This window comes from Pristis pectinata, chromosome 5, assembly GCF_009764475.1.
Source record: "Pristis pectinata isolate sPriPec2 chromosome 5, sPriPec2.1.pri, whole genome shotgun sequence".
Lineage (NCBI taxonomy): Eukaryota > Metazoa > Chordata > Chondrichthyes > Rhinopristiformes > Pristidae > Pristis > Pristis pectinata.
In genome coordinates this window covers 111,659,627-111,676,713 of record NC_067409.1, presented here as the reverse complement: position 1 = coordinate 111,676,713, position 17,087 = coordinate 111,659,627, and the positions used below count along the sequence as shown (strand labels likewise).

General features: G+C 39.1%; 1 protein-coding gene across 1 annotated transcript in view; it reads right to left on the bottom strand.

Moving 5' to 3' along the window:
- Window positions 1-17,087, bottom strand: part of nek10 (NIMA-related kinase 10) — a 105,716-nt gene that overhangs the window by 57,954 nt on the left and 30,675 nt on the right. The window contains exons 7-14 of the mRNA XM_052016978.1: window positions 15,430-15,471; window positions 15,255-15,333; window positions 11,146-11,213; window positions 9,254-9,333; window positions 9,084-9,170; window positions 8,143-8,367; window positions 6,309-6,448; window positions 3,720-3,781 (exon numbers count right to left, since the gene is read on the bottom strand). Of these exons, the coding sequence (XP_051872938.1) occupies window positions 3,720-3,781; window positions 6,309-6,448; window positions 8,143-8,367; window positions 9,084-9,170; window positions 9,254-9,333; window positions 11,146-11,213; window positions 15,255-15,333; window positions 15,430-15,471 (783 nt within the window). The remainder of the gene's footprint in view (window positions 1-3,719; window positions 3,782-6,308; window positions 6,449-8,142; window positions 8,368-9,083; window positions 9,171-9,253; window positions 9,334-11,145; window positions 11,214-15,254; window positions 15,334-15,429; window positions 15,472-17,087) is intronic.

Below are 17,087 nucleotides of genomic sequence, written 5' to 3'. Positions count from 1 at the left end.
AATTTCCTTCCTTGGCTCACATCTCATCTGGCCCTGGGTATTTATCCACCTTTATGACTACTATTGCATCTATTACCTCTTTCTTTTCTAATGATATGTTCACCTTGCTACATTAAAGATTATTGTGGGAAATAAAAACTCATGGTGTAGCAAATAACGTATTAGTGTGGACTGAGGATTGGCTGACTGACAGGAAACAGAGAGCAAGCATAAATGGGCTTTTTGTGCTGAGGAATATAGAATAATTTTAAATGATGATATTTATTGGTATGCATGGGGATTAGTATACTGATTCATGAGATACAGCAACAAAAGTGCAGAGTCAACAAGAAATTAGGAAAGCAAATGATACTTATTGCAAGAGGTTAGTGTGCAAAGTAATAAAGTCCATCTGAGATTTTGCAGAATTGGAGAAATACATGCAGTTTTGATTTCCATCTTTATAAATGGATTCACAAGAGACTGCTGATGCTGGAATCTGGATCAACAAACAATCTGCTGGGGGAACTCAGCGGGTTGAGGAGCATCTGTGGAGGAAAGGAATTGTTGATGTTTCAGGTCAAAACCCTGCATCAGGCCAAAGTGTGGAGAAGGATGATGGCCTTTATAAAGAGGAGAGAGGGAGTGGCAAGACAAGAGTCAGTAGCTGATTGGTGGACAGAGAAGGGGTGAAGGATGACGGGCAGATCGAGCCAGGCAGGGGAATGGGAAAACTTTGCATCCTCTCAGTATACACAATAATCATTTTTGTATGCTACCACATACCAAAGTATCTTTGGATTGATTTTTTGTATTCCAGAACCTTAACACCACCACCATATCTCACTAATCTTAGCTTCAGTATAAGAGTTGTAACTTTCAGTTACATAGATTCCTCACATAAGTTTTATTCACTATGTAATAATCATTTTAGGATTTTCTACGCAATTTTTTGGAGGAAAAGGAATGGTTGAGGTTTTGGGTCAAGACCTGATGCAGGCCTGCTTCTAACTTGAATCTTTTACACAAGTGGTAGTGGTGGCTTTGCATGTTGAGGTGACAGCAGGATAGGTGAGAAGTAGAGCTTCACTGGGTATTTAGCTGATGACAGTTGTGATGCGGAATCAATGTTAATGGTTCTTTCTGTCACTGTTCCTGGGTGGCTGATGAACGAGGCTTAAAAAAGGTGGCATAGAATTCTGCACATTTCACTTCATTTTCATTTGATAAAACTCCCAATAGCAAAGCATAACATCTTCTATCATGTGGCCACATCTACTCCTGCACCCATACTGGGATTGTTACCTTTAAAGATGTCAATCACTATCGCAATGTAGAAAATACTTATTTAAATTATAACTGACTTATATGACATGAAATGTGTTGTTTTGCAGCAGCAGTACAATGCAAAGGCATAAAAATTACTGTAAATTATGAAATATATAAATGGTGCAAAAAAAAAAGGAATAACGAGGTAGTTTTCATCGGTTCACGGACCATCCAGAAATCTGATGGCAGAGGGGAAGAAGCTGTTGCTAAATCATTGGGTATGGGTCTACAGGCTCCTGTGCCTCCTCCCCGATGGTAGTAACGGGAAGAGGGCATGTCCGAGATGTTGGGGGTCCTTAGTGAAGGATGCCATCTTTTTGAGGCACTGCCTCTTGAAGATGTCCTCAATGGTGGGGAGGGTTGTGCCCATGATGGAGCTGGCTGAGTCTACAGCCCCCTGCAGCCTCTTTCGATCCTGCACATTGGAGCCTCCATGCCAAGCTGTGATGCAACCAGTCAGAATGCTCTCCACCGTACATCTGTAGAAATTTGCAAGAGTCTTTGGTGACATACCAAATCTCCTCAAACTCCTAATGAAGGAGAGCCGCTGGCGTGCTTTCTTCGTCTTTTCACAGAGAGCTGCTTTCGAAGTGGTGGGGCTATGTCAGTAGCATCTTATTTCTGTGGGGAACTCTGTTGCTCAAACTCTAACAGATCCTCGTTTGTAATATCTTTGCCATAGCATTCTAAAAACCATTCCATGTTATCCAGACCTACACCAAATCAAGCCTTATTTGACAACTTGACAATGCTTTCTTGGAGATTTTTAGAGTCCTAGACCCACAAGCACCATTTACTGTTGTATTGGTTATGTCTTTTCCAAGAGTTATGACATAGTACATGGCTATCTTGATATTGTACCTCACCCAGATTTTCTGAACGGTAGTTCTGGTGGGCTGCTGCACTCCAAAATGACATCTCTCATTACCCCTGACACGTAATAAACCTTAAACATAGGAAAAGAAGTCTGGCCTGTGGGTTGTAATAATGAAGAGTAAGTGGATAAAAACACCACCTGGATGTTCTGACCACGTCCCTGATCTTAGCCAGTTGACCACGACCATAGCTGATAGTAAACAAAAAGTGCTATTGTACAGGCAATTTCTCCCACAATAACGATCATTAAGGGAGATAAAAAAATGACAGAAAATAATTTTGGAAGAGCAGCATCAGTACCTAGTTTTTTTTTTGAAAGATTGCCACATCATTGGAGGATTTATCTTAGAGTATCCCTTGAATTCTCTGAGTGGTAGATCAAGGGGGGTTTAAGTTTACTGTCACCAAGGAGAAGAGCAAGACAGTTTTTGGTTGCCTTGAAGTCTGGAGCACTTTTTTTATCCATTGAGATGAATGTGTGTGAGATCATCCTCCTCTATGTTAAATTCTTGACCAGCAAAGTATGATTTCATGATTCATTTCAGTTTCTTGGGAAATTTTTTTTACCATCAAGATTTCTGCATGGTTTCATTAAATATTCAAGTCAGCATGCCTGGCTTTGAACATAAATCCACTTTCAGAAGATCCATTACTTGCCTCATGTTCTTTCAGGTCTTGCATAATAACAATGCCTCTTGTTGGATCATCTACAAATTCAGTGGCAGATGCCAATACTTCTGATCTCCTAACCACACAGTTAACCTTATTTCATTCTCTCAAATATGACACCTTTGTGCTTTGTAAAGGTGATGCACTTCCAAGGACATCATTTTAGGCACTAACATTTATTTTGTCTGCGTTGTTAAGGGTCACTTGCACCAGTGATGTTTCCACATTGGCAGCTAATGTCCATCAGATACTTACTGTTTCCACTTCTATTAATTACATGCTGCTTAGTATTAGGTTGCCATGATTTCATAGAATTGGTGTAATCATCAGGACTGCTGAGGTATTTTGAAGCCATCTTGAAGGCTGTGCAGAATAAGTCATGGGTAGAGATCATGATCTTGAGGCAGTGCCTCAAGAAGGCAGCATCCATCGTTACGGACCCTCACCACCCAGGACATGCCCTCTTCACGTTACTACCGTTGGGGAGGAGGTACAGGAGCCTGAAGACCCACAGTCAACGTTTCAGGAATAGCTTCTTCCTCTCCGCCATCAGATTTATGAATGGTCCATGAACCCATGAACATTACCTCATTGTTCCTCTTTTGCACTATTTATTTATTTTTGTAACTTGTAGTAATTTTTATGTCTTTATGTCTTGCACTGTACTGCTGCCGCAAAGCAACAAATTTCATGACATATGACAGCGATTCTGATTCTAAGATTGCATGCTCACTGTTAGTGTGAAAAAGTTTTGCAAATCAAGGACAGGTGTGTTAGTGGCAATACACTGAAAATTTTAAAATTAAACATTCATAAATTGAGGGAGTTAAAGACAGGTTATTGTCTTTAACTTTGAACAGACTGACCTGTACAACCTGTTGAGCATTTGTATCATTAAGCACCAGCTCAGTAAGAGCAGCACAGCATGCTGAAATGACAAATTAATCAATAATTAATGTATTGTTCTGTAAAGATAGTATAATTTTGGCATAACAAAAGTTATTCAATAACATCACAGCACAAACTACTGTCAATCTTGGAATACATTTCAGACTGCTTATTATTTAGAATGTAACAAATTAATATTGTTTACAACTTCTTACCATGTTGCTTTTTGGTTAACTGAACTATCTTGGTCCATGGCAATGCATGGCTAACTCCTGTAGGTAAACCTACAAGTATCAGTAGTTATGTATCACAGGGTTTATAAAAACAGATGACTCAGTGTGTCATTATTGAAGAATCTTATTATGCAGAAATTTGGGAGAATTTTCTGTACTAATATTGGACTGATATTTCATGGATCCTATCCTAAAAGATTTATGTGTACTTGGAAAAACATGGCCTGATTAGGGACAGTCAATATAACTTTGTGCGGGGCAGGTCATGTCTTACAAACTTGATTGAGTTTTATGTGGAGGTGATGAAGGTGATTGATGAGGGTAGGGCAGTGGGTGTTGTCTACGTGGATTTGAGTAAAGCATTTGACATGGTCCCTCATGGTTGGCTGATCCAGAAGGTTAAGATGCATGGGATTCACGGTGACTTGGTAGTTTGGATTCAGAATTGGCTTGCACATAGAAGACAGAGGGTAGTGGTGGAAGGGTGTTATTCTGGCTGGAGGTCTGTGACCAGTGGTGTTCCAATGGATCAGTGCTGGCATCTCTGTTGCTTGTGAGATATATAAATGAATGAAATGGATACAAGGGTGAAAACGTAGATGGGTGGGTTAGTAAGTTTGCAGACAACACAAAGATTGGTGGAGCTGTGGACAGTGTAGAGGGCTGTCAAAGCATACAGCAGAATATAGATTGGTTACAGATATGGGCGGAGAAATGGCAGATGGAATTTAATCCCAGCAAGTGTGAGGTGTTGCACTTTGGGAGGTCGAATGTAAGGGGAAAGTATACAGTTAATTGCAGGACCCTTAACAGCATTGATGTACAGAAGGATCTTGAGATCCAAGTCCATAGCTCACTGAAAGTGGCCACGCAAGTAGATAGAGTGGTAAAGAAGGTGTATGGCATGCTTGCCTTCATTGGTTGGGGTACTGAATATAAGAGTCAGGAAGTCACATTGCAGCTATATAAAACTTTAGTAAGGCGGCACTTGGGGTATTGTTTGCAGTTCTAGTCACCCCCTTACAGGAAAGATGTGGAGGATTTGGAAAGGATTCAGAAGAGGTTTACCAAGATGCTGCATAGATTAGAGGGCATGAGCTATAAGAAGAGGTTGGACAAACATGTCGTTTTCTCTGGAGTGTCAGAGGCTGAGGGGAGAGCTTATAAGCTTATGAGAGGCATAGATAGAGTAGACAGCTGGTATCTTTTTCCCAGGGTTTAAATGACTAATACTAGAAGACATGTATTTAAGGTGAGAGGGGGAAAGTTTCAAGGAGATGTGCGGGGCAAGTTTTTATTTCCTACACAGAAAGTGGTACTGTGCGCAGTTTTGGGCCCCGCATCTTAGGAAGGATGTGCTGACGTTGGAGAGGGTTCAGAGGAGATTTACGAGAATGATTCCAGGAATGAAAGGGCTTAAGTATGATGAGCGTTTGTCGGCTCTTGGACTGTACTCGCTGGAGTACAGAAGGATGAGAGGGGACCTCGTAGCGACATTTAAAATGTTGACAGGTAAGGATAGAGTAGATGTGGCTAGGCTGTTTCCCTTGGTGGGCGTGTCCAGGACCAGAGGGCACAATCTTAGAATTAGAGGGTACAGTTTCAAGACAGAGATGAGGAGAAGTTTCTTTACCCAGAGGGTGGTGAAATTGTGGAACTCCTTGCCACGCACAGCAGTGGAGGCCAGATCAGTGGGGGTATTCAAGGAGGAGATAGACAGATATCTAAATAGTCAGGGTATCAAGGGATATGGGGATAAGGCTGGCAAATGGGATTAGAATAGTTTTTTTTTCTCTCTTTTTTTCCCACCCCATTTCTTTTTCCCTTTTCCTTGGAGCAGACTCGATGGGCCGAATGGCCTGCTTCTGCTCCCTTATCTTGTGATCTTGTGATCTTGTGAACAGGTTGCCGGGGGAAGTGGTGAAAGCAGACATGACCGTGGTGTTTAAGAGGCTGTTAGCTAGACACAGGAATACGCAGGGAGAGGAGGGATATGGATCATGATCAGGCAGAAGAGAATTAGTTTAATTTGGCATTGTGTTCAGCGCAGACATTGTGGGCCAAAGGGCCTGTTCCTGGGCTGTGCTGTTCGATGTTCTATATAACGTTAATCGGACTGTTGACTGGCTTGGTATACCAACATCTATCCACGCTTCAATAAATTTCATTGTTCGTATCACTGAAAAATAATGAACAATGTAATTCTCTCTGTTTCATAACATTAATACTCTATTATAAACAAAGAAACCACTGGTTTAATCACTTTATTTATCAAGGAATATGCCAAAAATTTATCTTTATACTACAGCCTCACTTCAGTGCAAAATGTTATACCTTCTTGCAATGAGAGTGTATTTTCTTGAATTTCCTGAGTACTCAGCTTTTCAGACAATTGAAGCTGCCGAATTCTCCCTGAAGCATTAGCACTAGACAAACTTCCAATTGACGAACGATCAGATACAAAGTTTCTGTCTCTAAAGCAGACAAAAAGCACATCTGTAAATGCACAGTATGAAGCAGCTTTAATCCAATCTGACAAACAATTTCAGCTATATCAATTACTAAATTAATGCTGGATATCTCTACAGCTACTTGAATGAGCAAGGCATAGAGGGATATGGAGTTCCTGCAAGCAAGTGGGATCAGTAATAGAAAGGAATAATGCTTGCCGAGGGGGCGAAGGGCCTGTTTCTATGCTGTACAACTCGAAGATATAACTCCATACTTCACATTAACCCTCCGTCATTAAACACTACTTTCTCTGTTGCAGTGGGGCTAAACAAACAGCTTACTATAATAAAGAAAGAAGTTATATAAATTAATCTAACACATGGAATGCATCTAATATTACATACCAACCAGCAATATGCAAAAATTATGTTCGTATCTTCCCACACAACGTTAACCTATTCCAAACTTACTTCATTTTCTAAAATGTTGATACATTTCACATGCGCAAAGTATAACATCATCAATTTGTTTATTTTTTGCAAGTTTAAAAGATAAAGCACATTAAACAACACATCAAAAGGAAAAGAATTGCTTTTGAATGTCCATAAGATGATCTTGCAAAGAAATACATTCTACACAAAGGACTGAATTATTTTTTTCTGATGTGCTGGGGGTAGGGATCCCACCACAAGGCAGGAGATCAAAAATTAACTACAGAGCACCGGCGTGGCTTTAACTTGCTACTGCAATAACGTACAGTTTTTGTGTCCAACAAACAGATCGGCTGACTCAGTGCAATAACTTCACAAATGGCTCAATCTCATCATTATTGAGAGGAATAGTTGACGGATGCAGTATTTGCCTCTTTGGATGTGGTGGTGGACACTATGGGAAATGAGTAATTTAATGGCACAAAACAAAAAATCTTGGAAGAACGGAGAGAAATTACTTAGTACACAGGGTTAATGACTTAATAGTGTTAATGAAAATGTAATAATTTCTCACTTGGCAATGGCAGAATGTTTATTTCTAAGTACGTTCACATAACCATCATTTTGTTTACCTTATCGAATCAGTTGTACAACACAAAAACAGGCCCATCAGCCCAACACATCATGCAGACATTTTTGACAATCTACACCAATCCCACTTGAATGGGATTATGTCAAAATCAAAATAGCACCATGTGTGTTGTACCCTCATTTGAATGGTAGCTCTCAAGTTAATGATATTCTCCAATGCCATTGGTATCACAAACATCTTAATCAATTGGCAGAATGATGGACATTCATGTTATTCTTTAAACTGACAAAATGCTTCAGTAATAACTATTTTGCACAATAAAATTCATTTGTTTTCAAAATTGGAGTCTGAATTCTCTGAATGTACCAAAGCATTATAATTGCATAAGTATTTTCAGTTCAGGAAAAATACTATCTATTTTCAATAAAAAATAATGCTTGAAATCCACTCATTTTATAAATAACCTCACTCATCTATATTAAAATTCACTATCATACTTGAAGTATTTTGCATGCAAGATTTTTTTCTTGCACAGAAGGACACAATACTATTCTCTTTCAAGTGCTACAGAAATAAGGCAACACATTCTTGCAGATACAGATTGCAAATACCTTCCTGTACTTCCAGTTTTCTTGACAAGTGACTAATACAAAAGGATAAAATTAAATGATGCTTTACAATATTTTGACCTCACCCTTGGAGAATGTGCAGGAGTTGCTGGAGGCCCCCCCATAAACGAATCTCAGTGCTGGTGTCTGGATCCTCACAGAGCTGAACCAGAATCCAAACAACACTCCATAGCAACTTGAGGTGGTCAGAATGCAACAGACTGAGCAGAATAGGAATTCCTTCATAGATCTTAATCTGTTCTCTCACTTGAGCGTCTGCACAGAGTAGACGAAGCAGCTCAGCAGTCATTCTGCAAATACCATTAGTATTAAAGAAAGCAATCAATCAAAAACAAGAAAGGACAGAAGCAAACCTGTCCACCTCTTCCATTATAGCCAATACAGTCCCAAATTTTTGTTTGAGTAATCACAGAGACCTTCTCAATAGCTAAAAACATCACATTCATGTACAATGACACTAATTTAGAAATATTGGACATTATGAGAGGAAAATTTGTATTGTTTTTTTTCCCATCGAACCACTAGAAAGACAGACGAGAGACTTTAGGGCAGTTTCAAATTAAGTTTGATATCCTTGTTCACGCATTACAATTTTCAGTTATGTTAGGGTGTACACATAACCCATTCAGCTCATATAGGGAAATTATAACATGATAAATTAGAAAATAATGTTATAAAATAATAATATATAATCTGTAATAACCTATAAAATAAATATTATATGCCTGCATTTCCTTTCTTGGAAGTAGGCTAATATTTTAGTGGCACATTTCCAAGCAACCATAAATTCTAACAAAAACAGAAAATACTGGTAACACTCAACAGGTCAGGCAGCATCTGTGAAAAGAGAAAATGTGAGTTAATATCTCAGATCAAAGACCCTTCACAAGACCAAGGTTAGAAATTCAAATAATGTTTAGTCTTGTATTTAATGAATTAATTACCTCATGGCAGAACAGCTTCTAATAATATTATTAAGTTTGATTGAAGTAAATACTCAGCTTACCTTTTGGATAGCAAGTCATATTCTTGTAAAATTGCTAATAAGTTTTCTACAATTGTAAGTTCCCCTATCTTCACTCTGCACTCAGGACTTAAAAAAATGGTAAATATTATCATCTTGTTCAGTTACAAATCACTCTGTAGTACTACATGCCGTTTATTTAAATGACATACCTTTCAGCTAAGCTGGTAAGAGCAAGGAGCGCACCCAGTAGTACATTATTGTCCTTGGCTGCCAGCAGCTTTACTAGGGTCTAAAGAAAAGACCTCAAGTTAAAAGATCATTTTGTTTCTCTTTACTTGACATAATAACTGCATTTTATTTTATTTCATGTGTCACAACTTAATCTTTGGTACTAGTGCCTGAAAACTGACTATTACCTCATGCATTTTTGCCAGTTTCGTCAAAAACAGATATAAGTTATGTTTTTTAATTAAACTGGTATAAAGTTGTTAATCTCTCACTGGCTTAGGAACAAAATAATTCCATCAAAAACTTGGTGAGTGATCAGGCCTTTCCTCTCTTTTATCTTAATTGGAAAAACTGTTTTTAATCTCAAAAGCTTTACTTCAACTCTTTTCAGTTTTTCCAGTAAATTTCATACAATTGCTTAATGACAAATAACTTTGATTTGGACAGTAATACCTATAATTAGTAAGTATTTTCTCCAGAAAACATTACTAGCGTTTTCTTAGTTGTTTGCCTTTTTCTTCAAACAGAAACTTTTAGTCAATGGTAACTTCCAGTCCTTTCTTGAACAGTCATGCAGACAATCCATTTGAGAATTTTGGGTGGACCAGCTGCTCTGGCTGACCAAGAGCAATGGAATGCCTTTGTCACTTCAGGCAGCTGTGTGGTCACCAGGTCTGATTTACTAGGGAAGAACCCAGTCGTCCTCACTCAAGGTAGGAATAGCACTGTCACTACATGCAGTTAGAAACTTATTTCAGACTAGATGTTATCTTTGCTTCCACTCCATTTGTCTAGAAAGTCCTAACTGATGAAAACAAATGTTCTTGAGAATTTAACATGATCCCAAAGTTCTGGAACAGCAAACTGCAAGGAAAACATTGTGTTATGTAATTCTAAATACAAACAATATCATACTATTTTACAGTGTTCTTCATATGGAACAATACATATTCAGGCAATATATAATTTAGAAGAGAAAAAAAACTGGACACCAGGCAAAAGAGACAAAAAGGAAACAGAAAGCTTAGGAAGATGAATAGTGTTAACAAGCTTTTTAAAAATGGAAAAAGTGGTGCGAATTATAGCCTAGAATTATAAAATATAGATGCCTAAGACATAGACCATTAACTTCTTGTTTAAATCTAGCAGCTGTCAACCTCCCGCAAGAAAGGAATATGGGGGCAGGGCCCAAATGAGGTATCATCTTGTTGGAAGAGCCCTCAGTACACAAAGTGTGTCTCTAGGAGTTAAGCAGATCTGATGGCAAGCTACTGCTGACACAAGAGGTATGTTCTTTAGTGTATCCCAAATGTCTGAGAAGTCCAAACCATTTCAACCTCACTTCAGCCTGAGTTGGGCAAGATCCATCTGCATACCTGCACCTATCCAGAGCTATATTTTAATCTGTTTGTGGTTTGTCTGGATCACAGTGGGGAGAGGACATGAGTTCTGAGGGAGAAGATGAGGTGAATATAAGATAGGGGATCAGGGGAGGTTTGAAGGGTATAAAATAAGCCATGATTTTTATGCAAATGGCAACAAAATGTCAGTTATTCATTTTATTTATATATATTATTCTCATGGAAGGCTTGCTCAAAGTGAGCCATTGAGATATGTTAAATGTATGTGTGAACTTAATAGTATCAAAATTCTGAAACATAGTAATGATTATATTGATTTAGTTAATTTAAATTAAATTAAGAGGAAAATAAAAAAACATTCTCTGTTGTAACACAAAATATTTCTGGAATAATCAGATTAAGGAAAACTAAACATTTTTGTGTTGCATATCACTCACTGTAGGTTATCATGAATGTTGTTTAGGCTGATAAATTACTAAATAAACTTTGCAGGAACCATGGAAATCAGATACCTTGTACGCTCCACATGAAATTATCCGTTCTCTTTGTTCTACGACAGCTGCCAGTTTTTGAAAAATATCTGAAATAAAAGTTAAATTAGGTATCATCTCAAAAATGTCAAAACCAACATACATTAAAATAATAATGTTATTCTGCACTACAATAATGTTCTGATAATAAGGAAAATAATTTTAGTAAGCTTTATATTAAATGTATTTTTGTAGGTTATGAAGAAATAGAAATAAAACAGCGGAGTTAATCAGTGAAATTCTCTTTTCATCATGAGACTGTCTTAATTGTTGGCATACAAATGTACAGATATTAAAGACAAAATATAATAATAACTGCGGAAAAAAGTCAGTAGAATTCAAAGTAGAATTCCTCAACTTCCTAATTGGGAGACCACAGTCAGTGCGGATTGGTAATAACTCCTCCTCATCGCTGACAATCAGCACAGCATACCTCAAGGATGCATGCTTAGCCACTGCTCTACTCTCTCTACACTCATGACTGTGTGGCTAAGCACAGCTTAAATGCCATCGACAAATTTGCTGAAGACATCACTGTTGCTGGTAGAATCTCAGCTGGCGACAAGGAGGTGTACAAGAGTGAGATAGATCAGCTGGTTGAGTGGTGTCACAACAAAAACCTCACACTCAACATCAGCAAGACTAAGGAACTGATTGTGGACTTCAGGGATGGGGAAGTCGGGAGAACACACACCGGTCCTCACTGGGGGGTCAGCGGTGGAAAGGGTGAGCAGCTTCAACTTCCTGGGCATCAATATCTCAGAGGATCTATCCTGGGCCCAACACATTGATGCAATCACGAAGAAGGCACACCAGAGGCTCTACTTTGTTAGGAGTTTGAGGAGATTTGGTATGTCACCAAAGACTCTTACAAATTTCTATAGATGTTCGGTGGAGAGCATTCTGACTGGTTGCATCACCACCTGGTATGGAGACTCCAATGCACAGGATCACAAGAGGCTGCAGAGGGTTGTACACTTAGCCAGCTCCATCACAGGACATCCTCAAGAAGCGGTGCCTCAAGAAGGCGGCATACATTATTAAGGATCCTCACCATCTGGCACATGCCCTCTTCTCGTTACTACCATCGGGGAGGAGGTACAGGAGCCTGAAGACCCACACTCAATGATTCAGGAACAGCTTCTTCCCCTCCACCATCAGATTTCTGAACGGTCCATGGACTCATGAACACTACCTCGTTATTCCTTTTTTTTTGCACTATTTATTTTTGTAATTTATGGTAATTTTATGTCTGCAATTTGCAGCTGGCGCAAAACAACAAATTTCACGTCATCTAAGTCAGTGATAATAAGTCTGATTCTGAAAGTTATTTAAGTGTCATATACTCTGGGAAATACATTGACAAACATCTGCTGTGCTATGGAAGGATAGCAATTGCATGAACTGTTTTTGAAATTGCTAGTGAAGACACAATGATGGCTCTTCCTCCACATCCCCATTCCAAACTGCATTTAATCTGGAAAGAAAACTAGCGAAAACTATCATGTACTCATTTCTCCCACAATGTGGCCCACTTGATATACATGTTAAATTTTATGCTATATTTCACTAAGCACCTAAATCCCTCATTTCAACCAAACACAATGCAGAATTTTCCCACATATACTGAACCTATGTCATTATTTCGTGCCAATGTGCAGTACCATTGTGGTTTAGAACAGTACAGCACAGGAACAGGCCCTTCAGCCCATGACATTATGCAGAACTAATTAAGCTAATAACACCTAATCCCTTCTGCCTACACAATGTCCCTATCCCTCCATTCTGCATATTCATGTGCCTATCTAAGAGCCTCTAAGACACCGCTATCATGTCTACCTCCACCACCACCCCTGACAGCACATTCCAGGCACCCACCACTCTCTGTGTAAAATACCTATCCTGCAAATCTCCTTTGAACTTTCCCCGTCACAAATTCATGCCCTCTAGTATTGGACATTTTGACCCAGGGAAAAGATACTAGCTGTTTACTCTATCAATGCCTCTCATAATTTTATAAACTTCTGTCAGGTCTCCCTCAGCCTCCACTGCTCCAGAGAAAACACCACCAGTTTTTCCAACCTCTCCTTGTAGCATGTACCTTTTAATCCTGGTAAACCTCTTCTGCACCCTCTCCATAGCCTCAACATCCTTCTTACAGTGGGGTGACCAGAATTGAATGCAATACTCTAGATGTGGCCTCATCAGAGTTTCATAAAGCGGCAACACATTTTCCTGACTCTTGAACTATTGCCTCGACTAGTAAAGGCAAGCAGGCCATACACCTTCTTTATCATCCTATCGACTTGTGTGGCCACTTTCCGGGAGCTATGGACTTGAACCCAAAGATCCCTCCGTACATCAACGCTGTTAAAGGTCCTGCCATTAACTGTGCACGTTCCCTTCACATTTGATCTTCCAAAGTGCAGCACCTCACACTTGTACTTGTTTACAAAGCAGACCTCTCCTCTCAATGCTATTTTTCTGCAGTACTTTTAGCAATTGAATTTATGAGTTTCCATTAACTTCAATTTGTGATGTGACATGGGATACCTATGCAGTAATTAATCATCTCCCCTTGACTTTCAATGACATTCCAATAACTGAATCCCCAACATCAAGATCCTGGAATCATCAGTGACTATAAAATTCACTGGACCACCCATATAAATATTGTGGCCACATGAGCAAATCAGATTTAGGATTCTGCTGAGAATGATTCAATTTATTCTTTGCAATTCTTTCTGACATTTAGAAGGTAAATGTCAGGAATGTGATTTGCCTTTCTGACTCCAGCTCTAACAGTAGTTCAAGAAGCTTGACATTGTTCAATATGAAATAGCCCATTTGACTTGCACCCCATCCGTTACATCCTGGGTATAGGGTGAACCTTTTAAATCATGCACAGCAGCCACTCCCAAAAATTCTCAAAAGTCTCTCTCAAACCCGAGGTCTCTATCACTGGAAGGAAAGGGGCAGGACACCATCATCTCCAAAAAAAACTACTATTCTGACTTAGAAATATATTCATAATCCTTCATTATCCTTTGGACCATGTCACAGTTACCTGTATTACACAGACAGTAGTAACTGAGAACTCACCACAGCAGTTCAAGGAGATTAGGTCTGGGAACAAAGTTCTACACTGGCCAGAAATAAAAAGAAATCTTGCATTTTTAACCGTTTCAATTGTTGAATTCCTTCAAATGTTTATTCTATTATTACATTGTATTAATAGCATAGAAAAAGGCCATTTAACCTTTGTTCCACACAATGCTGCCACATCCAACCTCAGTCATATATCTTACAACTACTGAACCACAGCTCAGGACTCCCCACGTGGAAAGTCTTCCTGTTTACTGCCCGAACAAATACTTCCATAACCTTCTGGTCTTAGGTCATGTCTCAGTCTTTTCTTTTTGAAAGAAGGAGCCTCAGTGAGTATTTTCCTGACAGGTGACAATCTCTCAGATCTGGTACTTTATAAATGGGTACTCAGATCTGGTAATTTACTGGTGTCTCTATACAGCCATTTATAATTTATATTAGTGACAGATAAAGGGACTAACTATAAATTATTCATGTTTGATGATACAAAGACAAGTGGAAAAATAAGTTGTGAGGAGGGCACAAAATGTGTGCAAAGAGACAAATTAAGTGAGGTCGTCCACCTGGAAGAATTTGAAACCAGAATGTTATTAAAGTGGTGTGAGGCTAATATATATTGGTGTTCAGAGATCTGGTTTCCTCAAACAAAAAGCACAGAAAGGTAACAGGCTCACAGCCAGCATATTATTTTGAACTATAATCATTGTTATTACATAAGCAAATACAGCAGCCAGCTTATGTATGGCAACGTCCCACAAATAGCAGTGTGATGAATGCCCAGTTCATGTGCTTATTTCAGCCATGATGATGATCTGACATGAGATTGGATGAGTCCCCACTTTCCAGTCAAAAGGACTTTTTTCTTTTCTAAGACTTCACCAATAAACTAAGTTATGCTCTGAATACAAGGGTTAAAAAAACACAAGTTGACTAATTAAGCCCTTTAACGTTCTATTATTCATGTGTAGTTAAATAGAACTTACAAGTCACGGTGACTAATCTGTCAATGACAAACTGTTGACCTCCATATCCAAGGTAGCCTTGTACCACTGTTTCCATGTACTACAAACCAAAGGAGATTGAATGATTTAAAACATTTGAAAAACACCAATCCATGAATAAATTTAAAGTGTAGCATTACTCAGTATGATGACCTACCTGTGCTAAGCTCTCGACCCCTCCAAGTTCAACAAAAATTTTCTGAAAGAAAAATATCAAAATGTGAAAGTTCCTGTGATCATACAAGGAGACACAAAGTTCAGTCATGTCTTGTTTTGTAAATGTACTGTGAAATTAACATTAGGGCGACTGAAGGCCAACAAGTCAAATGTTGGCTGATGTGGGTTACACTCCCATAGGAAGGGAATAGTCACTTTTAAAACTTTCTCTTGAAAATATTTGCCCTTTAAATAGAAGGAGATACAAAGAAAGCTAGCACACAAGTGCAGCAGGTACTAAGGAAGCCTCGTGTAATGTTGGCCTTTATTTCAAGGTGGTTGGAGTATAAAATTATGTTATTATACAATGCATTAGGAAACTGCATCAAGATTACTGTGACTAGTTCTGGTTTTCAAATTTAAGTATGGATATTATTTTACAAGAAATGGTTCAGAGAAGGTTCCCAGGTACGAGAGGATTGTCCTACAAGAAAAATTAAATAGGTTGGGACTTGACTCATTGAAGTTTATTAAGAGTGAGGGGCCATTTTCTTGAAGCGTATAAAATTATCATCCAAATAGTTGGAATCTAGGGGATACAGAGCAAGTTGCCAAGGCACAGAAGTCCACTTGTCAGGTGTTTGAAAATGGGATTAGCATCAATGAGTACTCAATGCACAACATTGTCGTAACGAATACAATAAAGTGTTATGACAGCACCCCTTATCTGAACAGTAGTAGCTTTAGATTGCATTCCCAAGTAATGGACTGCAAAAGTGTCCACATTACCCGCGCTTTGCTGGATTGACCACTGCCTAATCTGCAATACTCGTTCCATCAAATGGCCCCAGAACATCAGTGTCAATAAAGGTGTCACTGTAAGATCAATGTTGAAGCTATCAAGGACTACACAAAGGGAGCTCTTCTCAGACAGTGCCTCAAAGACGATCTGTTAACTTTTATCCTACAGGGGCTGCAAAGCATTGACTGTTTATGGTCTGCTTGAAGTTTGCCATAATTGGCACTGCAAAAAGACTACAGGCTTTTAAACCAACTAGGTCTGGTTTGATGAGAATGACAAGGAGATCAAAGAGCCAATTAACCACAAATGTAAGGCATTCCCAGATTGGAAGCTCCACCTTTCAAAGGAAAAAGAAATTGCTTTACAGGCATCTGAAGTAGAGGTCCAGCAGGGACCCCATGGCCGAAGGAACTCAGCAGCGATCCACAATCTCATCATCCACATCTGGGAGGAGGAGGATATACCAGAGACCCTCAGCTATGCCATAATCATGATCATCTTTAAGAAAGGAGACAAGTTCAACAATGGTTAACCACAGAGGAGTCCAGCTGTTTTCTGTCACAGGGAAAGTCACTGCCAGTGTCCTTTTGAATTGCCTCCTACCAATTCCAGGCAAGCTGCTCCTCAAATTGCAAAGTGGATTCCATCCACCTCAATGCACAGTGACATGATTTTCCTCACCCAACAACTATGAGAAAAATGCAGGGAGCTGCACCAAAGCTATACATAGCCACCAATTTCTCTGCATAATCCTCCAAATTTACAGAAAGGATAAACTAGGAAGGATTAGTGGCCTCTCCCAGGTCAATGTACCCAATCTAGAGGCCCTACTTACTTTCAGTTGGCTGTAGTGGGCC